The 27,728-nt window shown below is 32.4% G+C and overlaps 1 protein-coding gene and 1 long non-coding RNA gene across 2 annotated transcripts; one reads left to right on the plus strand and one right to left on the minus strand.

The window, feature by feature from the left end:
• Nucleotides 1-2,004: 2,004 nt before the first annotated feature.
• LOC127868373 (uncharacterized) lies at nt 2,005-4,541 on the minus strand. Its single transcript, XR_008044099.1, has 3 exons — nt 4,016-4,541; nt 2,575-2,759; nt 2,005-2,192 (listed from the first exon to the last, which is right to left on the minus strand). It is a non-coding gene; the product is annotated as an uncharacterized LOC127868373 (long non-coding RNA).
• Nucleotides 4,542-19,915: 15,374 nt separating this feature from the next.
• LOC127870433 (mesotocin receptor-like) lies at nt 19,916-22,803 on the plus strand. Its single transcript, XM_052413026.1, has 4 exons — nt 19,916-20,329; nt 20,626-20,727; nt 21,134-21,223; nt 21,667-22,803. Exons 1-4 carry the CDS (start codon nt 20,221-20,223, stop codon nt 21,900-21,902), a joined length of 537 nt encoding a protein of 178 aa, XP_052268986.1. The 5' UTR covers nt 19,916-20,220; the 3' UTR covers nt 21,903-22,803.
• The last annotated feature ends 4,925 nt before the right edge of the window (nt 22,804-27,728 follow it).

The raw sequence follows: 27,728 nt of genomic DNA on the forward strand, positions 1-27,728 counted from the left end.
TCAGCGTACTAACAAGGTTAAAATACATATTTAAGCAAAAAAAAAACTATTTAAATTATTGTTGTTTTAAACTGAAACGTCATTCTAGTTCCGCAATGAGATTCACATGACGCAAGTGTACGTGTGTGGCGCTTATTCTGTTTGATGGCTGAGTAACCGCTCGATGCGAAGCAATTACAGACATTTGGAACACCAGATTATATATTTCTTACTTACGCCAGTAATTTGCGTAGATCTACCCCCAGTATTTACTGCGACACGATATAACGAATGTTTTGGGACCAGGTGGTCCCGTTTACTTTTCTTATTGCGGCATGGATTTGTCTACTAGAATTACCCCAAAACACTTGTTTTTACACATTTTTTATTAATTAACTAGAACTTTCGATGTCCAATTGAATCTCTTCATATTTCCTGAAGTGATGTTTTACAACACGTTATAGCGCCCATCAGCACTTTCAAATCATGCAATGAACATAACATAATACTGTCATATTTGAACGCATACCAGACAGCTTCAATCAGTTTTATCCCTTGAGCATGTTGCTTATATCTTTGTATCAAGGATATGGTAATAAAACAAGGACATGTCAGCATGGTGCAATAATCAATGAACTAAATACATCCCATTGGGCTACGATCTATAAAACATGCATCATATCAACGGTCTATCTGTGGGATAAATCAGTGTCACATAACGTGCGTGTTTAGCACGTACACGGTTAATTAAAACATATTAAAGAGATGTTAGCTGTATTATACCAGTTGGCATGTCGATTAATCTATTCTTTAAATAACTTAACTCGTATATATACGTTTTCGATTATCTTTCAGGATTTGATAGTGTTTGCACTTAATAGTTGTTACCTTATAAACAACCATCGATAAAAGGTAAGTATTTCAAACTGATCGGTTCCGTTGCTATTTCTGTTTCAATATTTTTGAAATGGTTTAAATGCAACATTTCAAACTTATTAATTTTGATATTGACTTTCAGTGTTAAATTAACCATATTGACATCGTTGAATCTCAATTTATTTACGTTTTATGTTCTAGGAAAAATTACAAAACTCGCTAAATAAGGCAAACATCGACATACAGCTGTCGAGGAAAAATGACAAAGCGATAGGAACCGGCTTTATTTCTATACAAGTTTGATTTCCAGGTGTCTACACGGTCTATGTATTCTGTCAAACTAACTCTTTCATTCTAATGTCTCTATATTTTGGAAAGCAATCCATTCATTTGAAAATCCTCTTTTATTTTCTGTATTTCTAAAATGTTCATTTTATTTTGTTCAAAATTGCTCATTTTCGTATCAACAATTAATATGTGAAACGCATTTCAAGAGCGTATTGATATTTATTATGCCACGACAGCGCATTTACGTTGGAGACGCTGACATGATATTTTAAAGTGTTATCGGATACCCATCCGATAACAGTTTTAAGCTCCGCCCATCAATATCCGTTTTAAAACTCCGCCCATATTTGGTTTACTCAATGAATTTTTTTAGCGTTCCATGTTTTAGCCCCGCCCATTCTGAGAACTACTTTTTTGTAGGCGTGGTATGTCGCTTCTTTGATTTAAATGGAAACAAACAGCGATTCATATTTTATTCAGAAGTTAGAACATTAATAAACAATAAGTTGTTTTTTAAACAAAACTAACACTTTATTAAGTATATATCTATAGGGAAATATAAATTAAATGAGCATTAATCAATGGAAAAAAATTAAACAAATACAAATGTGCACCGCTAGCCTACCATTCATTGGCTGCAGATGAACACAATTTAAAACAGTCATGATAAACATTTAAAACGTAACACAAATATACTTAACACGTTTTAAATAAAATATGACAGATTTGATCAAGTTAAAGAAGAATTTATGACAAATATTCACTAAACATCTCGTCTAAGATTATATAAAAAAAAATTAACTAATACTTTACAAATGCTTTCCTTTTTTGTGTCATTCTTTTAAAAAGCAAGGCAAACAGGTGAATAGCATACACAATGAATTAACATTGACAAAGTAAAATAATTAATACTTGATTGAGATGTTTTGCTAATGCCTGCCATGCCTAATAATACATGACAATTTCAATTTTTAAGTGTCTGAAATCAAACTTTCACCAAAAAAAAAGATTCTATCTCCACAACCAAACAGGAAATTTGTGTGGTCAACCTGAAAATAAAATAAAGATTCCTTTAGAAGAAAAAACATCATCAAACATTCATTGCATAACTGCTTTAACCCTTTAAGTGCTGGAACCGAATTTTGAAGTCCTTTGCAAACAGTTTGGATCCAGATGATCCAAACTTTGCTATTCTGATAGTTATCTTTGAAAAAAATGAAGAAAATGCTTATTTTACAAATTCAGCAGACGACATTTTAGCAGACGACAAATTTTCCAGCATGCAAAGGGTTAAAAATAAAAATCCAGATATATAATTTGTATTAAAATTGAAACTTTATAAATATAGTGACATATAGATTCATAACATGTTCAGATAAAACAATTACATAAATACTCTCAAAAATAAATTTGTCGACAAAAAAGTATTACCTTTCCGACAAATTAATTAGATGGGTTGATGTGAAGCTGTGCCGGGATGCAGTTGGGGGGGGGAATATCTCGAGTTGGTTGAGAGGCAGAGAAAGACTCGGACAAGTGCAACTGACGAGGGTAGAACTGTGCCGCCAAGAATTTTGGTAGATATCATCACCCATGGAATGTGTGGTCGCAACTTTCTGCCATTAAAAGAAAAACATTTCATATTATAATAAAATAAAACAAATCCAACAGGAGATAACATTTCAAAATAGAGTGTTTTAATAACATTTTTATGGCACAACTTGAACAAATTACAACTTTAATAGACACAATATTATTAATACAAAATGAAAATGTATAAACTCCACTTTATATTAAAATAATTAAGAATTTCTTTTAACTTAAAATATTTTTATTATGGACTCGGGGCTATTTTTGCTTATTAAGGGAATATGTGTTTGTTTTCTTATTTGAGAAATTTGCGACTAAAATTTTCACAATTTAAAGAAGTTCGGGACTCAAATTTTCACAATTTAAAAAAAGTTTGCAACTCATTTTGTCACAATGTTGATCTGTGGGCGACACAATTTTGAACAGTTTTCGACACATGTTTTCAAAAAAGTTGCACAGCACGCAACTCATTTGTTCACAGTTTTCAACAGTGAATTTTTTTATGAACAGTGCGTGACTCAATTTTTTCACAATTTTGAACAGTGTGCAACTCATTTTTTAAAATTGTGAACAGTGCGCGACTCATTTTTCCACCATGTTGAATAAACAGTGCGCGACTCCTTTTTTTTCCAAATTTTGAACAGTGCGCGACTCATTTTTACAAATTTTGAACAATGCGCAACTCATGTGTTTTCACAATTTGAAGAGTTTGTGACTTATTTTTTTGTAATCTTGAATGAACAGTGCCCCACAAAATTGTCCCCCATTTTTGAACAGTGCGCAAATGATTATTCCAAATTTTGTACAGCGCGTGACATGATTTTTTCACAATTTTGAACAGTGCGCAACTCATTTTTCCACAATTTTGAATGAACAGTGCATGCTTATTTTTTTGCAAAAATTTGAACAGTGAGCAACTCATTTTACAAATTTTGTACAGCGTGTGCCTCATTTTTTCAAAATTTAATTTATTAAAAGTGTGCGACTCATTTTTCCACAATTTTGAAATCATAATGAACAGTGGCAGTGGGCAACTAATGTTTCCCACAATTTTGAACAGTGCGCGACTCATTTTTTCAAATTTTGGTACAGTGCGTGTCTCATTTTTTCACAATTTCGAACAGTGCGCAACTCATTTTTCCACAATTTTGAATAAACAGTTCGCGACAGTAGAACAACTGGCACTGATCATTGGTTCATCAGCATGAGAATGGGTGTAAAAAAATGGCACAAATAATGAAACATGTGTGTTTAAGCATGCATACATAACAATGAAACTTACCAACTATTCGGACAGGAAACATATGGTGCAGAAGCTGCGGGATTCAGCATGCTCTCCCACTGATATTATGTAGATCAGTGGTCAAACTGGCAGTCAACTTATGTTGGGATTTCCCAATTGTGAAGATATTAACCTTGGCTATCTCCAAACACAAACATGTTCATTTATTGTCAGTCAAACAGCAATTAATCCATCATGTCACCCTGACAGTCTCAAAACACGGTGCAAAACCAAAGCATTTTCGTTTCGTCTAACACACAGCTGGTAACGTCGCTGAATATTGCACAAAAGCAGCTTCATTATGAAGTTCCAGCGACTCGAAATACACGTTCTCCACCCACTTTGATTTCGCACGTGAAGGCCTGTTTTTTGGGGAAAACTGTGAACATCTCACAACTAAACGTATATTACGGAGATGGACAAGTTGAAAAATAAATCACTCTTATCACTTCCAAATTGCACACTACGTTAAAATCCCGTTCCATTTGATTATTGTATTTATTGTTTGAAATTTTCACTCTACACATTCTCTTTGAAAATAGCGGTTGGTGTGTACTCTTGGAAGTACATGTCGAATGTGTTATTGTAAAAAAATATTGGTATTGTGTTTTTAGTGCAGAAATTGTTCTTTTAAGTTTCGATTTCTCGCTTTAGTTTTTGTATTATGTGCGTTTAAATTTGATTGATTGTTGCTTACTTTCGAACTATTTTTTTATGTGTAAATATATATGCATAGACGCTAGCGGATGTAATCAGGTTGCTACTAATTTGCATATTTATCAATGAATTTAGCGGTTGTTTGTTTTTGTTTGTTTTGTGAATATTTTCTTATTTACTTTAAAATGTGGCATAATAAATAGAATATATGGTTGGTGACTTTTGATATCATGTGATATAAGACTCGTCCGATATGGCGTGTGAAAAGGCTCGGCAAGCCTCGCCTTTTCCTACGCCATATCAGACTCGTCTTATATCACATGATATCAAAAGTCACCAACCATATATTCTCTATTTATTGTTCGATCGCTCGCATCAAACTCACAAAAGATCGGCGTCATGCATAATGGATTATGTTACATATTTTCTTTTTGCAAAACAACGAACACGTCTCTTTCAAGATGTAGCAAAAAAACGAAATTGCCCGAAGCAAACGGGTACCAATTGAAATGAAGATTATACTAATAAGAAACTGCTATATTTTGTAATGTCGAAAAAGGCAAATTCCTAAGTTTTACTTACATAAGTGCCTAAATGTTCCTATTCTTTTTATTGATACATGGTTGCCGTCTGTATTTGGCACATCCGAAATAAGTAAGAATTTCAATCGGATCAATATATCCATTCACCGTAGTGTTGAGATATAATTTTCTAAAAAAAAACAGTAAAAATATGAAACAGATATATGAATCAATACTCGCCTTTTACCGAATTCTTAGACACTAAAATGATATAATCGGTGAGGCCAATAATTAGTGCTTGCTAAATCTCTTAAGTGCACATTGAGTCTTTGAATTATCTCAAAACTGACGAATAGGCATGATATATTAATTGCCAAGTGCCAACTGTTGGTTGTACAAGACGGTTGTAAATTTATTAAATTAAAGAAAAATGGCATTAATTGTGAGATGCTTGCCTGGGAACGTGCATAGAAAAAATCGAATCTATTGACACGGGTGACCTTGAGGTTATACATAAATACTTTATATCTTCGTGTTAAGATCTACTGTCCATTGTGAAATTTCGAAAGACTTTATTAATAGCATCCATGTGATCAAATGACTATGGCATTATCTTGTGAAACGTGGAAAACATACTGTAAGAGCGAATATGGCTCATTTCCAACCCGGGTTTTCTGTATATTCACGTAGAAACACATCGTTGCAAAAATCTTACATATTATCACATGATTTTTTTTCATTTCGAGTTTTATTTCGAAATGTGATGATAAGTGATTTCCTGTAACTGTTCTGAATAAACAATTATCATTGTTCTGTATTGTCTTTCTTGTTGGATCGATTACAGTGTATAAATACGGAAATAGTTTAATGCGAAGCATTAATGCGCATTAATGCGCACCTTGCCATGATGCGTATACTCGGGGTCATGTACGTACCTGATTGTGTAAGTGGTATGGCTCCTTCTAAGGAAGGTGCCTCCGTAGCTCAAGGATAAGGCGCTTGCTTTGCAGTCCAGAAGTCCCGGGTTCGATCCCGGGTCGGGGCACATACATGCCAGTCATGTTTCAGCGGAATGCTGACTGACAAATAAAGGCTTAGCCAGGCATAAAGACGTGTTTTTTTTGTTTTTTTTTTCTAAACCGCACAAAAGAAAAACATTTAAAATTGATTTCACCACCGATAAGCTATAAAATATTTTTCTGATTTGTCGCTTGTACATGTCTGTTAAAAACATACATAAATTATTTGTGATAAATTGTACAGTTCCAGTTAATGTTCAATATAAAAGTTATTGAAGTATTTTTCTTTGAAACGTGTGTTTTAATTGCATTTTAGAGTGATAGGATAAATACAAGTAGATGAAACCATTTATGATCCTGCAAAGTGATGGTTTACAGTACACAAGAGGTTTATAACTATTTTAAGTTTCTATGTCAGAATTTTGTTTTTATCATGGGATCTGATAACCCCCCCCCTCAACCAATCAGATATCGATTTTTGACTCAATTATCAGCGTCTTAACCTCGTCATTTTGTCCGACAAACAAAGTGACGCAGTTGTCGAATTAAAGTTTCATTTAATATACTGACGTTCATTAATTGTCTAGTTGACTTTAAAAAGTAAAAATCGTAAAATGTAATCAAAAGAAATAAATTTGGTGAGAAAATGTCACATACAAACTCTTTTAAAGCAGCATTCTTTAAATTAGCTATTTGTGTTACAATCTTATTTACAAAAATGTGCATGTAGGATAACTCCAAACCGTTAAACAATAAACAGTTCGCTTTCTGTATCCGCGGAATGATTATTGTTCAAACAGATGTGTTATCAAACATATACGCACAAGTGTCTTCATTCGCACTGGAATTTTAAAGATAGTATGTAGACATTATATTATGCCAGCCATGCATAGATATACCACCTTGTAAATTTGTCATGATAGGCACTAGCAATCCCATCATTTTTGTAAATCGTGAGAAACATGTCCATATTATTCTTCCCTATTATCAGTTTGACGTTTAAAATAAATACAGTGTTCAAAAGACCGAGAAGAAAAACATTTCGTCAAATGCACATTTGTCGAGGCTTCCGTTGTTTCACGACGTGTTCTGATGGAAGGCTGCGCGACATTAAATCGCGCAAATTCAAGATCCTCTGTGACGAGTACTGTCTATATGCGTATTATATTTGCGGATTGAGTTGTTAGCTGTACGTTTTCACGAACGTTTAGGAGTAATAACAGTGGAATCACAAGATTCTATTTAATTATAAACAAGGGAATACTTTTCTTTGCGTGCATATAAACTGTTTCTGTGAAGAGAAGCCGCGGATATAATCAATAACGCTAGTCTGTACTCAAATAGTTATTTCTTATATAATATTCTTATAAGATTTAGTGTTCATAAAACAGAGTTCATGAAAGAACCTGAGCTCTCTTCTCTTGCGTCAATTGTAGGTAGTATTGGTAGCAACCGATTAAGCTTGTCAACTCTCTTGCGAGTTTCTTTTTGCAAAACAACGAACAAGTCTCTTTGTCCGAAATGGTCCGAAGCAAACGAGTCCCTATTGAAATGAAGATTATACTAATAAGAGTTTGATAAATTTTGGCAGTAAATCTGATAACATATTCTAGCGCTAAGATATCGCAGTTCGTCGGTGATGGCTAAAAAAATAATACATTTAGTGGTTTGGAATTGATGTCGTTTCTACGAGATTGGAAACTGATTAATGTCGTATGTGATTTCATCGTGTGTTAGGGAAAACACCGACGAACAACGCTTTCGTACTGGTGCGTTAACTACGTTTGAAGACTTCAGCAATCTGTCGAGCATAATACCCGTGGGAGAAGCATTTTATCTTAGATTTGCACCGATGTCTGAGAAAGCATTGAGCTTTTTCCGGAAAACGTATACACAAATTTAGCTGTATTACGCTGAGTTTTAGTATATGTTAATTTAAGCTGTAGTAATTGAGCATTGCAATACATATACTTTTGTTTCCCATAAAAAAACATTTGCCTTGATTCGAGTAACTAACTTGTAGTGATAACTGAGACCAATAGTAGATAAATAAATTTGTGCAAAAGATTTTACAGTTGGGAAAATATATTTCGACGTTTGTGTTAGTATGCCGTTTTTCGTGTTTAAAGCGGCCTTCTTCAAACGGGCTAACGCGCCAGCATGATATTGAAGAAAAAAAAAGCAATAACTTATTTTATCTGAATTGACCAAACACATTATATTACTGTTTGCTGTCTCTTATAACTGGGCAACAATAGACAAATTTCATATGGATTACATGATATAAAATATATCAAAGTGTTATGTTTTGCTTACATGTTCTTACCATGCAGCTAATTTGAAATAATGTTCGTACAAGCCGACAAACATAAACATATTAACACCATGGTACAAACGAATTTCGCCCCACCCCTTTCTTATTTTAACGACCTATTTTCCAGACATAAATTACATATCCACAGACTATAAACAAAGCATTATTTATATTTTGTTTAATTTAGCTTCGTAATATATAGCCACCCAGTGGGCACCCAGACGTTGCTGCAATGTTGTATTTAGGTTGCAGTCAATCGTTACAGCTTGGTAGTACGAATGGTGTATATAAAAGTTTTCCCGACGTTTTTTCCAAACGTTGCTGCAACGTTTTTTCAAACCCTACATTCATACCCTACTGATATATTCTTCTTACGTACATGATTATTATATATTAAATATGCTGAAATGATTCCCAGAGATCTTTCAATCTTTAGCCAACGAATACAAGCATCACTATAAGAATACTAAAAAATCTGACAAGAAACGCAGCACAATTATAGATGTTTAATTTAAATCGCTTAATATATATAACATCATGTTTAAATTGGAATTGTTTTGAACAAGTTTTACGTTTTTGGTATTTTAATAATGTTATGTCGTTCTGGCGATAACGGCTTTCTGGTTTTATTACAACGCATTAGATATCCAAATAATTGTTTATTGCACTACAAACGATAACAGCTCAAACCATATTTACCAGTGAGTTAGCACGATTATAACAAATGAAGATTTCTAATACAAATAAAATAGTGCATAGTTTATTAAATTCGAAAACTTGTTTTTTAAGCGAAGCACGTTATTTTCCTATGAGTCTGTGTCGTAGTTGTCTATATAATGCAGACAAGTCATATGCAAAAACACTTGATACGTTTTACTCTTTTCCTTCAATTCTATGTATGATTTCGAAAATGTGTTTACAATATAAACAAATGAGCGATTCTATTCTCGTACAGCTTCATGCAGTAGATAGTATTGTGATTTTTAATAGCATTAGGGCCAGGAATAATCAATTAATAATCAATTAATGAAAATTTGATAATTTGTTTTAATATTTTTTGTTATGAAGCGTCGAACTCAGTAAAGAGAGGGTAATTTCATATTATTTTAAACTATTTTAGCATTCAGTTGGTTACACTCATAAATACTAAGACAAGTTTTGATAAAAGTCTTCTCTGTATTAGGAGTTTGAAATATCCGCAATTATCCTTGTAGTATTTTGTATATAGAATAATCGTCATACTATGTTAATCTTATTAGTTTTATTAACTGTACAGGAACCAACACGAATTCAGATTTATGACATTAAGAGATAGATATAAAGCAATAAGATAATTGTTAAAATGTTTTACTCTGTAATGGCCATACGCAAAGATTTATTTTTTCAATCGTTACAAGACAAAGCAGCAGTATTTTAATGTCTGAACCGCTTTTTAACGGTTTATTTTAAGTTATTTCTATTTCTTTAGTACAGCTGTCACAATGAGTGATATTGGTAGTTGAAAATTAAGTCACCTGCGAAACAAGTTCATAAATGTTTTATTTTACGATAAATTAAGATGACGTTTTAATACATGACCAGCAGGGCTTTAGAAAAAAATGGAATGGGCCACATCTCACGTTTAAAGAAAATTGTCAATACTTGTCAGCTGTTTTGGTTACTTGTCATAATTTTAATTGAAAACAATAATCCGAACTGGTTCAAAGTATTAATAACAAATAATTTGTGTTACCGAATATGAAAATAAACAAGTATTAATTTAAGGACGTTCTTACCATTCAATATTGTTATAGGAAATTTAACAAAATCAATACCTGTATATAAGAAAGTTATTTTGATTAGATTCTTATTTTCGTTTTGAAGACAAGCGTGCATTTTGCTTAAGATAATAGTCTGTATTATGAAGACAGTTTACAAACAAGCTTTAAACGAGTGTAATTAAGATTATGAAAATTGGGTCACACATGTGAAGAACAAGTTAAATAATTATGGATACGGTTATGTATTTGCAAATCCAAACGTTGTGCAATTAAACAGTTTTGTTAAAAAGTTCAAATGTAGACTTGATAATTTTAGTTTAAACCTATTTATTTTAGCTCGATTGCGTCGAAAGCCTTAGGCTTATATAAACGCTCTCGAGTCCGTTTCCTGGGCCTAGAACCAGTACTTGGTGTCTTTGGGGGAGATATAAAGAACGCTCCCACGGTGGGGATCGAACCCGTGACCTCCCGGTCGCAAGGCGGACACCATATCCATTACACCACTGCGATAATGTTGAACACCCGTGGTATGGTAAAATGAATAGCACTTCTGTACAAGATATGTATAAAGTTTATAAATCCTCTTTGGAATACGAAGAAAATTTATACATACTTCATAGACGTTTGCGTTTATTTCTTTGTTAGATTAATAGTCTCTGCATATCCGTGAAGAATCCAAACTGGCAGAATTGCTCAAAACAACGTTCCACGAAATGAACGTTATTGATATAATTCCGTTGATCTAGAAAACAAATACCATGCCATATGTTAACACCCATTAAAGAAAAACAAAACAATATTAGCCGTATATTTCATGTGATAGATTAGTAATTTCAAATGTATTTAATTACATGAAAGAAGCTTTAGTTATTAGAAATACGATCCTAAATAATACTGTTTAATAGATTTCATCACTCCTCGATAGAAATGGCTTGTTCTTCCATACATTGTTTTTGTATTCGCAGTGTTTATGTAATGTTTTATGTTACATTATGTTATGTTGTAATTCGTATTCACGTGGCAGAACATAATTTTTATATTCTAGAATGAAGACGATGTACTACAGTATAAGTCTAAATAAACTGTATGTCTGTTCTGTAAAAGCCTTAATGTCATTGCACATTTATTAAAAGGATCACTGTGTTACAAAATATTTTACATTCTTTACTATATATTTTCAAAAAGGACAAAAATGAAGAATTGGTTAGTTAACATGTTGTGTTTACGTCATCGAAAACAAAAGCACACAGCATGCAATATTTAATTGTCTATACGTTTATTTGACCTCACTTCGTTCTTAGCAATAAACTCACAGGTTTTTATTAGTTCACAGTGTGATCGTTCATGAATAATTTAGCATCAAAGTGTGGTAAATTTACTTCAAAGCTATCCCATGATTCGATGCAGACGTTCAATGTCAACATACAAAGCCCTTTGGTAAACTACCGTGGTGTACTAATGGGAAACATCTCGCGTTATTGCTGGTTTACTGCTAGTAAACTTGTATACAATCCATGTACACAAACAGCTAAATTTTTACCCTCCGGTGTAATTTTTCCGTGCGGTTAACATTCAATAGATCTCATAAGTGTTACGTGCATTGTACATTTAGTTGACATTCTTGTCGCCAATATCAAGTGCTCTTTTCGGAGTACCGTTTACTTTCTGTTTTGAACATACAGTGTAATTTATGTGGTGCATATATGGTGTACTTTATGTTGTTAATAGGGTCAAAATCAAACCGATAAGTTGTTCTGCTTTTCCAAAAACATCAGTGATAATTTAAGTTTTTTCTTTAAACATCTTTTATAATACTATTTGTTGATGTTCACATATATCTTCATTAACTGTCCTGAAAGAATATCAAATGACTCCATTACTAAATGTCCTTTTATGATATGATTTTTCAGACCCTGCAAATCTCGACATCATATTGTTTCCAAACTAAGAGATCTCAAGTGCCAGATAAACATGAATAAACCAATCAGGGGAAACATTGTATAAGGCTTACCCAATAGATACACAGATGCTTTCCTTTAGCGAAGTATCAAATGTCTGGCTGCAAATATACATGTGCATGTGAGGTTCATTTAGTGTTTTGTTCATAGAATAAAATAGTCAAAGTTTCTGCGGTGTATGATGTTTGAGAGACATGCATTTGTTGGAGTACATCAAGTGTTCATAAAGTTTAATAGAACAGGTTCAAATAAAAAACTTGTAAATTGTGTTCATGCTGTAAATGGTTTTGTTCAACATATGCTGAGAATATGTTTCATTTTGTTATGATCGTGAAGTGGTTTTTTCTGTTCGTTGTCCCTGCGGCAATCGACAAACAACATGTAAAATGAATGTGGTGTACGTGCCGTTCATATTTGTTATGTACTAAATTATACATGGTATACAGTTTGTATACTGTATAAACACCGAATGCAATTTCTTTTGACAGTTGTCTAGTTACGCATCATTTAACCTTTTGCTTATGTTATTGAGATACATAACACCTGGTTAACGTCATATTTGTCTAACTTTTGTATTCTTTTGGTAATTTTTAATTTGTTGACAGCCCACATGAAAAGTCAAAAGATTGTGTCCTCTAAGAATGTGTCAACATTGTGATTAAGGATATAATCATACTCACTATGGACTTTCATAAGGTTGCCTTAGATCTGATAAGTGACTATTTGTGTGTTTGCGAGCGTTTGGAGAATTAATGAAATGAAGATAGACGCACATTTCGTAATATCGTACACATGATCAATACATCATAACAATGAAAATATATATTGCATTTTAAATAACATGTGTTAATTAGTAGCTCTACAAAATTAATTCCGGAAAGAAAATACTGATACACAAATTGATGTACAGAAGTCAGTTATTTAAATGTCCAGCATATAATTACGTTCTTTTTATAGTAACTTAATATAAAGGATTTAGTTTTTTGTAGATCATGGTATATAACAGAGGTCTTCGTGATCTCAAATTAAGAATAAACAAGACTATAACTACTGCGTCTTTAGAGAAACTTGTTTCCTATTCGCCAACTGTGGTTTTGAGAAAAAAGGTAGACTGGTTGCAAATGTATGTAAGCATCACATATTGCATCGTACGAACGCAACACACTAAATCCATGTTTGATTTTATCAAGTGAGTCAAGCAGTAATTGACCGTGTCAGACTTTGACCGTTATGGTTGGAGTAGCACGATATTAACGAGTTATATCAGTAGATATAACATAAAAGAAGCCTTTAAAACACACAATCACAAGTGTTTTGTTTTATTCGGGCTTCAACCCTGATTGACAACATGCGCGACGGCATAAACACATTGTGTTTACTAACTAAACTAACTAATATAACTGTACTTTAACCAACGAGATAATATCGGATTTGTTACATAAAATAATATGTATGTTTATTTAAGTAATCATACCTCGCAAAACGTGTCATGTAATGCGCATTTATTGATAATATATCATTTATCTAAACAACATAAGGGAAAGACAATTATGACTATATGTGTGTTTAACTACAGGAACAAATATATTGCACATCTTTATCATAAATTGATTTATACACACTTTGATCGTGTGCTGTAAAATTACACACATTAGTTACACAAATATTAATTTGGCAACTTTCTAGAGTTGAATTTAAATATAATATAAAAAGGAAGTTACGCTTTAAAATAAATTGCAGAATTATAAAAAATATATTTTTTTCTAAAATGACCATAATTTGTTCAATAACACTTTTTATTAAGATCTAGTAATATTTGCCTAAATGCAATACGCGATCCCGTAGAATGGGAATTCCTCGGGTGGGTAGTATTCTATCGAATCTAGTTTTTTCATATTACTTAAGACGTATTGCTAACGATCTTCAAAGTGTAAATGAAGACTGGTTAACAACTAAATACGTTTTCACAACACATGTGTATTGTTTACATCAAAACAAACAACACAAGCGTGTTAATATACATTTATACAGAATTAGTCAATGAAAAGCAAACAAGCAAACATACGTTGTAAAAGCCACGTAGTGATTAAAAGGTTTCATATTTATAACAAATGAACACGATGGAATAAAGTTTATACACATATAATCGAACTGTTTTTCCTTTTGACAAGATTTAAAAAAGGAGCCTTATACGGTACTTATACAGTACAGCTAACTTCGTGCCAAACGTGGCAAAATTCTTATGTTTTTTCGAACCTTCCTATCGAATTCGCTTGCTTGTAATTCATATGTCATTAAAATCAACTTCGGTCGTTCTGACTAAAAAGTGCAGTGACATTAAAATATATGATATTATAATGCAATGATTGATTACAATTATGTGTTTTTACAATACACATATTATATATTATATGGATAATTTAAACAAATGTATATAATTTTACCATCTAAACTTGACTTTTTTTCAACAAATACATGACCTTTAGTACACACATATATATATAATTATGCATCATATTATCTAAGGGCAAACTTAACAAGCCAGGTGTGGTCGATAACGTAGCATCGAATCAGATTTAAACGTTGATAACCTAAGAGTATTTTATAACTAAACCGCACTTTCTAGTTTATCTTCCAAATAAATAGTGTTGATCTGCCTAAATGTTTCGTCGCTAATGCTCTGTAAGTAAATACAACACTACATGGACAATTCAATTTTAGTACATGCGAAAAACAAAGTGCAAACAAGCAAATTCGTTGAATTGATATCCCCCGCCAATCTGCTTCTGGACAAAAAAGTGTTATATTTGACACTAAAAAAGCATTTTTTCAAGATACAAATGGCCATAACTCTGTTATTATCAGATGGTGTACAATGCCATTTGGCGTGCATCATCCTATTATCCATATATATACTCATACCAAGTTTCAATGAAATCCGCCAAAGCATTTCCAAGATATGGCTCTAAACGGACGAACGGACGGCCGGAAAGACGGACGGACGGACGGAAGGACGGACGGACAATGCCAATCCAATATCCCTCCGCCTATGGCGGGGGATAACAAGACTTTAGTTCACGTCGAGAGAGCATGTGTTTCTATGCAAGCGGTTAAATTTAAGTTCTATTGTAACAACCGTTTATGATAAGGGAAATAAGTTTTCAACAGTTATCTCATATCAATGTTACCGATTTCTTATTCACGTGTTCCAAAATTTCGGTGCTCTGGGCTCTTCCTTTTGCGTCACACGGCAGAGCACAAACTGCTTGACTTATACATACGTTTGGAACAAATGTTAATATTTTAATCATTAGAAAGGCCATATTAATTTATATATGGCAACCATACATTGATGATTGTATTAATAAAGTACAACTCAGTTTGGTTTGGCTGTAAAAGTTGAATTGCCAATGGAATGATCGACGCATTGGTTCTGCTTTTATCACACAATGACAATACATTTATAGTAAAGGATATATTATGTTTGGTATACGGTGACAATTTTAGGGCATGACAACAATTCATTTCATTTCATTGGTCATTTTTACTGAGAAATAACATTTATGAAATATGTAATATGAATGAAAATTTTTATGGAGGCAGAGAAAACAATTCTAGAAAAAGATAAAATATATAATATTTAGACATAAAACCTTTACTATTCTATTGTCAACCAATGCACATACCTGGAATTTAAAACAAGAGAAGAAGATCCACCACGTCTGTGAAATTGACATATTTAACACACTTACATACATGTATATTTAAAATAGTTGTTTTGGAATAAAGTTTATTTAATGAAAATAAGAAAAAACGAAAAGGCGGATGCTTAGCGACTTCTTTAAATTGGAACCATGGCCTAATATGGCATCTATGTTTGCCCTAAATAGGAAACAAATGAGTTGTGTTCATGTTTATAGGATTAAATTGTAAATATTCCATTATATTGATTACACCGGTAATAACTTCTAAGTATAGACATACCAAAGAATACTATACCTATTAACAATAATAAGTACATTTCTTTTTCAAATAAGACAACGATCAGTTATATAGGTTAATTTGAACAAAATATTATTCGCGCTTGAAATAGGAAACTTTGAAGAGGCGCTTAAATAAATACAATGGCTTTTTTAAAAGTACGCATTTCTATTTTAGACAGGTACATGTTTTTTTAGAAAAACAATAATTATTTTTTTTTTAACACGCACATGCTGATGTTTTATGTTTCCGTAATCTCTAATAAACCACTTGTGAATGATTACTTTAGCATCACGAACACGTAAGAAATGCCTGAAAAATGGAGCTTCAAATTCCATTCCAATATTTTAGGGTTTTTAAGTGTTCTTAAATATGTTATATTATACTTACTTTTATTATACATTAATGGTATGTAGTATCGTACTGACTTTCAGTATGATAACTACTTCTTGTTCAGAAATGGGAACGATCAGAAACATGGCGCATTCGTTTGAAAGCGTGAGTTCACATTTTGCAAAACCTTCGTCTATATCTTACGAACGATGTAATCGTGCTATAATCTTTCTCTGAAAGTTATATTATTTATTGACATGTGCACCATTAAACATTTAGTGTAGACATAATCAAGTTATAGCAGTAACACGCAGGGATACTGTTTATGATTAAAATACATATATCCTGTACATTTAAGAGATGAAACACTTTTAAGTTTAATTTAGAAATTCCCAAAACGTTAAAATACTTACACTTTGTATTACATTTCAAACAACATGTGAGCGCATAGTTTCTAAACAAAACACTTTCATCAATCATGAAACGCCATTTACTCAAATAAACACCATCAAAGCCTGAACCACTATCATACGCGTGAACGTACGCCGTCATATACTTTCTCACACAGCTTCACCTAATTCTAAAAAGTGGTTTCGGAGAGAAAACTCATCGAAAGAAATCGTTGACATTTTTGTAAACGACTTTTTACAATTAACAGACGTTTAAAGGGATTTAATTTATGCACTGTAGCTTGAAGCTTAACAGCTTCTTTAATCATAAGAAGGATTAAAACATGTAAGCAAATCTTAATTAAATTATAAATATTCTCACAATAATTAAAACGATATAATGCCAGTTTTCGCAGTATTTTTCATGCAACACTACATTGATAAATGAACCGATTCTTCTGAATGCGATAATACTATATTTAAGAGTAAGTTACATTATATCTTCGCAAGAAGTAAACTGTTGAAACACATTAGCATTTTTTTCAGATATATTTTAGTTAAGTTTAGTTATATGGAGTCCGTGAGGAAATAACTTGATACGAATTTCAATCGGTCGCTTGTATACATCATTATGTTTTCAGACACATTTAACTGAAAGTAACCAATAATACAATTAATTAAAGAATTTAAGCTTTTAACATTGCATGGCCTTAGTATGCGATGTAAAACTAAGAAATTCATGCCACTTTTTAGCACACACTTGAATCGTTAGATTTATTTTGGAGTATGCAATATTAAAGAAATGAGGACATAAATGTTTCCTGCGAAATAATCTTTGGCATTATATTATATAAACAGAGAACGAAGGTTTAATGAGCCTTGTTTTTATATTTACAATCTTTTGAAAAATGTATCACAGAAATTGTTACACTATTATAATATCCAACGGCAGGTCTTATTAAACGCCCTCATTTCCATTGAACTGGTTATTTTTCAACATATTGAATGAGTGATGATACCTTTTTATAACTTTGATTAATTTTACGAACACCACTGACTGAGACGTATCGCTTTCAGCTGTGAGCGTATTTACGTACAGTTACTGTTTTCTGGGTTTTGCAAAAGTCAAGATAATATTTTTACGAGGAAATTGCATGGCATAATGTTGCCAAATATTATTTAAACAACCATTTGTCGGTGTATGCACACAAAGAACTGAAACAAAAGGTTAATTTGTGAGTGGTGTAATTTCAAAATAAAACTGATCCGCACAATTTATTGCAAATTGTGAATCGCAACTCATCGACCCTTTTTACATGTTAATGATTTACCAAAGCAGCTGTAAATGGTTATCACGACTATGAGAGATACTTCGTTTTGTCGGACTTCGAATTTATTTTAAGTTATAAGATAACTAAGATGCGGATAATTTCCAAAAATATGCATGCTATTTATTATTTAAATAATGGCTATTGTATTTAATGTATTTCGTTTCCAGGGAACGTATGTTGCCATCTCAGTGGTATGTCTGCTGATTGCGGCAGTCATCGTCTCCCTCAACGGTCTGGTCATCTTTATCATAGCTCGACAGAAAGACGATAACAGGCTTCATTTCTTCATGCTCTATCTTGCCATAGCTGGTAACTTAATTTTGTTGATACATTCCTATGCTCAGAATATAAAACAACAGTTGCATTTCCATTTAATTTACATCATATTTGAAATGCTAAACATGATAAGTGATCGTGGATGGCAGTTAAGATTGGTGTAATTATACATTGCTAATGTGTTTACAACTTATTAGACATACTAAACGTTGCCATTATAAAGCTGTTGCAAAACAATAACAAAAAATATAAACAGCAAAACACACTCAAAAAGTGATATATACAAAAAACTGATCGCTGACTGATAACATTGACACTAATACTACTGGTGTTTTTCTGAAATTAAATATTGGACTTTCTAGTAATGTTGGTATTTCAGACCTTTGTGTCGGCATAGTATTCGGATTTTGCGAGGGGATATTCTATGGTATTCTGCGAGGGGATTGGTTCTTGGGTGACGTCATATGTTGCATTTGGCACTATTCTACGTTTGTGGTCCTTATTGTGCCCAACAACCTTCTCATCGGAATGAGCGTAGACCGATATCTGGCTGTACGGTACCCGCTACTTCGAATGTCTTTTAAATGAATAGATAACTAAGATGCGGATAATTGCCAAAAACATGCATGCTATTTATTATTTAAATAATGGCTATTGTATTAAACGTTTTTCGTGTGCAGTGGTCGTATGATGCCATCTCAGTGGCATGTCTGCTGATGGCGGCAGTCATCATCTCACTCAACGGTCTGGTCATCTTCATCATAGCCCGACAGAAAGACAACAACAGGCTTCACCTCTTCATATTCCATCTTGCCATTGCTGGTAACTTACTTTTTTACATAGATTCCTTTGTTCAGAATATAAAACAACAGTTGCATTTCCATTTAATTTACATCATATTTAAAATACTAAGCATTTACATGATAAGTGATTGTTGATTTCAGTTAAGATTGATGTAATTAAATATTGCCAATGTGTTTACAACTTATTAGAAATACCAACCGTTTCCATTAACAAATTGTTACAAAACAATCACAAAAATGATAAACAGCAAAACACACTAAAAAGTAATAAATAAAAACACTGATCGCTGACTGATAATATTGACACTTATACTACTGGTGTTCTTCTGAAATTAAATATTGGTCTTTCTAGTAATGTTGGTATTTCAGACCTTTGTGTCGGCATAGTATGCAGTTTTTCGAGGGAATGTTCTACGGTATTCTGCGAGGGGATTGGTTCTTGGGTGACGTCATGTGCCGCATTTGGCACTATTCTACGTTTGTGGTCCTTATTGTGCCCAACAACCTTCTCATCGGAATGAGCGTAGACCGATATCTGGCTGTACGGTACCCGCTAAGGGCAATAACTGGTACACTGTGAAGAATAAACATACTTTATTGGCATAACATATAATCAATTGAATAATTTAGCTTCGAATACAATTATTCGATATTGTTAACTAAGTTATATTTGTGAATTTGTAATTTTAATGCCAGTTGTTTATCTTTTATTATTATATTCTCGTTTCAAGTGAAAACGTTATTTTGTGAAGAAAATAAACACACAGAACGTGCATACAATTAACATTACGTGTGATATTGTGATTTTGCGGAGAAATTATCTTTCAACTTTCAACATAGCAGGGTATCGGCCATACAAGGCCATGATTATCGGCTCATGGATAATGGCCCTCCTGATTCCTGTGTGGATGTTTCCGTCCATTATGGTACTACTTGCTCCTGTGAAATTGATTTCTCGACTGATATTGGGTGGTAATATTATATTTTATGCTACTAAAGTTTAGTTGTTTTCGCTTCAATACATACATTCCCTATAGTTTTTTTTGTAAATTTGAGTATAGTTTTTAAAACAAAAAGTTGAAATATAGAAGTTAATGAACGTTTTCAGAATAGAAATTATTGTAAACACACGCGTGTAAATGCAACTCAGCTGTAAGGCTCGCAATTCTTTAATAATTGAAGGTATTGTTATAAATGATTGGAGATTATGTTATATCAGCTATATATCTGGATCACGCTGCTGCTTGTGTTCTTCATCCCATTCCTAGCTGTCTCCGTTTGCTATGTCGGCATCTCGGTTGTCGTATGGAATCATTGGCGGAGCAGAAGAAATCTCACGGAAATCACTGAAATGAACACAACGTTAACTGGTATACACATAGACGAAACAAGTGTGTATTGATTTAACCGCACTGTGTATACATTTCTGATTAGCAACACTTCTATCAATTTCATTAATCTCGATATTACACTTGTAAATGAGTATATATGAGTCTTGCAACATATTTTATTTTCTTAATGTCTTTCAAATCATAATAATTGCATGTTGTCCTGTTTGCTAGTAAATTTTGTTCATGTAATTGTAATATATCAATTTGAAAATAATTTATTTAGATTGATGTAGTCAAACCATTCAGAATGCTCGATCTTAATCAACACTTACTGTTAAATTTAATAACGTCTGTGTTGCTCAGATTCACACTGCATACACAGAGTATATCTAGTAAACGAAGAAGTTGCTCAATCAGACTGAAATATATTTGTGTCTAATTTCAGAATCAACTTTCCCGTTACGACACAAATCCATGAACGAGGGTTTACTACCAAAAATAAACACAATAAAGATGACTTTGATAATATGCCTTTGTAAGTTATTTTCTTGCGATATTCGATCCGTAAGGGTTACTGACACTTTAACAGTTTTTTCAGCCATAGTATTGTTTGTAAAAATATTGAAAGCAAAAGGTTAGTCGTATATATATAATTTACCTTGGAAAATATCATTTGACCACAACTGTTTCTTTTTCATTTTAATTTATATTGGACTTTTATAGTAATTAATTACTAGTTGACATTTGATGAACCATGCAAAAATCATGCTATTGTATGATTTCGAAAACACATAATAATCATTGCAATCACTTTGGCATGAAGTTTAGTCAGTCGATTACAAAAATGTTGTATATTCAACTTTGTAACGAATTTCGACACGACTGAGCTCATGTTTCAGTAGGATAATATGGTGCTGAATTAAACGAGCAAATACTTAGCGTAAACACCACAACACATTTGTTTTTAAACTATTTCAGCGTTATTCATTTGCTGGCTGCCGGCTACAGTGTTCAACACTATGGACTTATACGGCATACATCAGCTTGACCATCGCTACTATATTGTCCTGCAACGCTTATATCCCCTCAACAGTGCGTGCAATCAAATTGTATTCTTGTTGTTCAGCAAACACCTGTTACCATGCGGGTCGGCTACGTCTTCAAAAGTGACAAGATGCTATGAAAGTATCGGAACAACGATAACCACATTATGAATAGTGATGGCGTTACAAAACTGGTTCGGCACATTGAGGTAAAACGAGCAATAAGACGGCGTAACTTAAAAAAGAGACATTTAAATAGTATCCTATAACTGAATTAAAAAAACGAATACAACCAATTATGTATTTTGATTATGTACTTCTAAAGACAGTTCAACAACATAAACACATCGGCAGTATTTGTATAACGACTTTCGATAGTTTGCACACATGTCTATGGCTCTTTAAACAAAGCCTGGTAACGTATCGACCTTTTTAGGCCGAACTTACCATGTCTTATCTAGACAAAACATGTATGGTAATTTTTTTCCGACCGCTTCTTGAATATGGAGACACTGTCTTGATTACTGCTCTAAGAATTAAGCGCAGAATTTGAAGCTGTACAAAATGAAGCAGCAAAAGTATGTACCGGCGTCACTAAATTGTGTAATGTTAAGTCCCTACCAAACGAAATTAAACGGGAAACATTTTCAACAATAAAAAGTACATAAAACACAGACGTGTTCTCTTTTACAGAATAGACACATCTTAAGCCCCGAATACTTTTCTAATCTCATTCCAATCAAACTACAAACGTGCTACAACTTAAGAAATAACGATTCAGTACCTCTTTTGCAGACAAGAATTGAACAATTACATATTTAACATTTCTCTTTTAAGCTATACGAGGTATGTAATGTCCTTTCGCAAGACTTGCATCAATCGCAAACGTTGTCATCTTTTAAAGTCTTTCTTTAAGAAATCTCACAGAATGGTCTGACTTATTTAATATTGGTAAAATAGCCTAGCATTTCTTTGATAAATTATTTCGCCTTGAGTTCAATTCATTCAATGATGACCTTTTCCAAAAATTGAAACTGCCAAGCATTTCCTTCTACATTATAAGCAGAAAAAGCTTCCTCGGAATCATCTGTTTTGAAATGTCCCGTGTTTTCTTACAAAAATAAACTTTTTTTAAAAATGTGAATACCTGAAACCTGAGAGAGACACAACTAAATTATAAATGTCCAACGATATATCGTCTCGTTTCTCATAATAAATTAACAGGCAAGAGCCAACCATAATATATGTTTTCGAGTGTTTTTTCTTCGTCTTCCTATTCAGTCTTACTCACTTCCTGCTCTGTCAATAATATATGCTTTTTTACTAATGTGAACTTTAATGTACACATGCTGTAATCATTCGAAACCAATCAGTTATTGATTGAATAGGTTTCTATGCTCAAGTTGTAAACGTTCTATGATTATCCATGGAGAAGATTTCATGTATAAGTTTTGAATATGCATCGATATAATCCATATGTTTTGTTCAAATCATTTTAATGAATGCTTGTAAACCAAAATGTTTAATAATTTGTCTGCATACATATTAATATTTTGCAAAATTAATTGTGTTTATTTTAAACACATTGCCGTCTCATAGTTTATGTTTATTCAACTAATTATACTCGAACCCCTAAATTAAAATAGTTAACACGCACTGGTTTGGATTTGAACACAAATTATTTTTATGAACACTTATATTCTTAAGTAATACGATTACCATATGCTTGTTAATCCAAAACATGTGCTGAATAATCAAAAGTGTGTTTCGAAAGGCCATGCAGTATTCAGGTCAAAACTAATTTTAATTGAAATATTCAAAATAAACCCTTCGATATCAATGCGATAATCACAAGGATTTTTAATTTCAACACGAATACTTCCTAACGACAATGTGTTTCATTAGAACAAAGAGCCATATTAGATCAAACGAGTCGATTTTAAGATAATAAATAAAGCAATATACATACGTTGCGATGATGCGATTTCTTTGGCGAACTTCTATTGACACAAGTAATTTTAGTGAATGGTATTCGTTTTTATTTACACTAATATTTTCTAACGACAATGCCTGTCATTTAATTTAGAACAAGGGGCCACATTAGATCATACGAGTCGACGTTAAGATAATAAATAAAGTAATATGCATACTAAGCGATGATGCTATTTCTTTGGCAAACTTGTATTGACACACGTAATTTAAGTCAATGGTATTCGTTTTTTTTAAATTTAACTCTTAATGTAATGCATATTTTTTCAGCATATTGAACTCTTTCAGACTGGTCATGACTTGTTGTGGTTTATCTTTTTTGTGGAACCATTAAGATCATTTACATTCTCCTTTGCTTCGAAATCTGTTTTGAATACAGTTATTAAGCTTTGCAATTATAGCAGTGTTTAGTGTGCATACCGTGAATTCGTTCTCAAACAACATGCTTATGCATAATCATTTAACGTATAATGTAAGACCTAAATTGATTGAAGGTGCTTTTAAGTATGAAAACAGACGCACCGGGAAAAAAGATTAAATGCATAAACTTCAATAAATAAGATTTGATCTCATAAAGCATTAAATAAGTTAATGATTTAAAATATAATTAACTAAAATATTTCAATAGAGCAAAGGACTTCAAACATACTCGCTAATGAACAACTGACAAGCTAGGTATTTATACTAAACTGTAATACGTGTTATTGAATGTTTAAATACCTTATTTAACACTTATATTTGCATCGTAACATACATGGTTTGAAACGCATTTTATATTTTTAGTTGCTGTAGTTGTTTAAATATTTTTGTAAAATAAAAGCTATTAAGAGCATTAAATATGTGTGGACATACCGTTTTATCCAAAATCCATATATTATAAAGCGCGAGTTGTTATATATACTAGAATATGATAAACTAGTTCAGGCACGTAGTTAAGTGTGCATTTTTTGCGACTTTTAAAACGAGTTCGTTCAATAATACTATCGTTCGACGTTGATAAAATATCATCCTTACATATATTATTCAACGAAGAATTAGTCATTCTGTAATCATGCATGCTAGTTTTTAAGTCTTTATACGAGCATTTCGTTCTAAACGAACTTCATTTAGTTTATAAATATACATGCTAGAAAATCGTTTATTTATATCGAGTTTTATCAATTTTAAAAGGGTTGACTACCCCTATATCATCCCATGCAAAAGACAAAAAGAGTACCGGGCATGATGTCCGATAACTTTAAAAATGTACCAGACCAATCAGATTTTACCGAACCTCATTCTTCTTAAACCAAGCAGCAGACTAGATATTTAATAGAGTTTGTTTTAATAATTAGCGTTCACGATGTTTAACAATATCAAAACAATAAAATAAAGACATAATTAAAACCCGTTCTATGAAAAAAGGGTAAAACTTGTATTTAAGTGATGGTATACAGCAAAATGAAACACTAGTACTCTAAGAGGAGGTAAACACGTCACAATCAAAATGACGGTATGTAGGTGCCGAAACAGTTATTTCTCGCGACTGTATCATCTTTATCACTTTTGTTTATTTGTAAACGACGCTCAATAGTCATATCGATAAGATAGTTTTAATTGTTTACTCGCTACGATTTTTTTGTACTTTTGTGATCCCGCTTAGAAATATTTCGTAGAGAGTGAAGTCGAGATAAAAAGCGAATATTAATACGGAATAAACGATAAGCACTTTTCGTTTGGTTGCTGAAATCTATTTTATTTCAAATTTAAATAAAATGTCGAAGTAAAATAAATATAATCCAGCCCGTAGTTTTTTAAACAATTTTAAAGTTTTTGTTTCTTTTCAACCAAAGTCTTACATATTGTCTTTTTGTTGTACACGAGGTCCGACAGTTTCGGAAATATTATCGCACTTCAGCATATTGTATCGAATATGTCCAAGTCCCGACGTCTTTGACATGGGTTGCCTATTTTTTTTAAAAGAAATATTTACACTTGATAAGAAGAAAATATTTAATCAAAATACATATTGTTTTAGCGACTGATCCATCAAACTTTTTTTCACATATTCTCTGTTGTTACACTGTTTTCCGAAATGTTAGATTTTCACGGATTATGATATAATACATCTGGTAGTTTTGATTCGATAGAATACGTGAGTGGTCATTTTCTAGAATATTATAGATAGTTATATCCGTAGGTATTTGGGTTAAACAGCGGATATGCAAAGCGTATGAGCTGTAAGTTGTGACAACTCTGTGAAGAGCTTTCTTCGTAAAATTAATCGTTTGAATTGTTAAAGAATATATTTTTTAGCAATAAAATTGAGGTAAATACGTACATATGTCAGATGGGATAAATGCTCAATGCTAAAATGAGGCATTTCAGTATGTTCATATGTTTTGTTTTCAATATTGTCCATAAAATCTCCCACACTTGTAGGTTTTAGTTCAATTTAAATGAAAGAGGACATGTATATAACATATGTACATATAAACATTTGATTCGAAAATGGTGGTACTATCTATTCTCAACAACACTAAACAATATGAAACTATTTTATGAAACTGCAAGTACGTAAGTACTTACAAAGAAATGCTCCTGAAATATGATGAGATACACAGATCACTTACAATGAATTGCCATATAAAATTATATTTACAAAGAACGACAAAACGTATGTTTTGAGACCTGGTGGATCCGTGCATTTTCCTTTTGCGGCTACGTGTTGTCCATTCGAATTACACAATTAAACAATTCAATGAAAACAACAGTTTAAAATCATATATACACGCAATACACTGCCATGCATACACACATAATTCAGTGGAATGTAACATGTTTTATTGGACCTTTAATTGTCGGTAGTGTTGTTTTTCATGATGCCATAAACAATGCAGACATAGTATTCACAGCGACAATCAACTCGTACAAGCATAAAATTGTCATATTAAGACACATACCCAGACAGCTTCAATTAGTTAACCCCTTGAGGATGTTGATTATATCTTTATATCAAGAATGAGGACATAATGTAACGACATGCCAGTACTTAACAATAATAAATGCACGTAATGCATCATTCAAATGCATTCCATTAGTTTACGATCTATAAAAACACGTTTAATATCAGCGGCGAAATTAACCAGTGTCTAATATTGTGCACGTGTTTCGTTAATTATAATATACAAAAGAGAAGTTAACTGCCTAATACTTTTTGGAATGGCGATAAATTTGTACTAAAACACTCTTAGTTCAATTTATATAAGTGTGCGATATTTTTCAAAGCTTATCATTCGCGCTTCATTGTTGTTACCTAATTAACAAAGATTTTTCTATTTGATCGAAAAATGTAAATTGACCTAGGACATAGAAACGTGTATAATATACATCGAAAACTTACATTATGTATTTTATGAAGTCCACTTTGAAACCATCAAGGAATACTATCTTACTTGAAATAGATATGTATCGCATCCTTTAAAATGATTATAGTCACAGTTTGGGCACTCAAATTGTGTTTTAAATATAAATTGAAACCAGTAAAGATCCTAAGCATAATCTCAAATTATAAATTATATCCGCAGTTACATAAACAAGTTCTTGTATATAAAGTGGTATTAGGACAGGTTGTTATTTACACAAAACTGTTGTGTTCAAAGATATTCTAATTTCAACCAATTACGGTATATATACAATTCGCTTGACGCGGCATTATCATGTTTAAAACAGACCATTGTGCCGTCCGTGCCAAGTTTGTGTTTCAAGCGTAACTAAAAAGCATAAACAAATATTTGTGTTAGAGGGATGAAGCAATGAAAATGTATCAAGTAGAATGTGAACGTGCCCGCCCCCCTCTAGATTTTGATTCTTATTATTTCCAAATTACAGGAGTTATGGTTACCTTAATGCCAAAAAGAAGACATTTAACCAATGTGCGTTGCGAGTTATTTAACATGAAAATATATATTTGAACTGTTTTATCATACCACTTATTTCCATAACTGTGACCCACACTTTTTTTAAATT

This window comes from Dreissena polymorpha, chromosome 2, assembly GCF_020536995.1.
Source record: "Dreissena polymorpha isolate Duluth1 chromosome 2, UMN_Dpol_1.0, whole genome shotgun sequence".
Classification (NCBI taxonomy): Eukaryota; Metazoa; Mollusca; class Bivalvia; order Myida; family Dreissenidae; genus Dreissena; species Dreissena polymorpha.

Coding starts and splice junctions, on each gene's coding strand:
- LOC127870433 (XM_052413026.1), top strand. CDS start 20,221: ATGATTATCGGCTCATGGATAATGGCCCTCCTGATTCCTGTGTGGATG. Junction 20,728..21,133: donor AATGAACACAACGTTAACTG/GTATACACATAG, acceptor GTCTAATTTCAG/AATCAACTTTCCCGTTACGA. Junction 21,224..21,666: donor GACTTTGATAATATGCCTTT/GTAAGTTATTTT, acceptor AAACTATTTCAG/CGTTATTCATTTGCTGGCTG.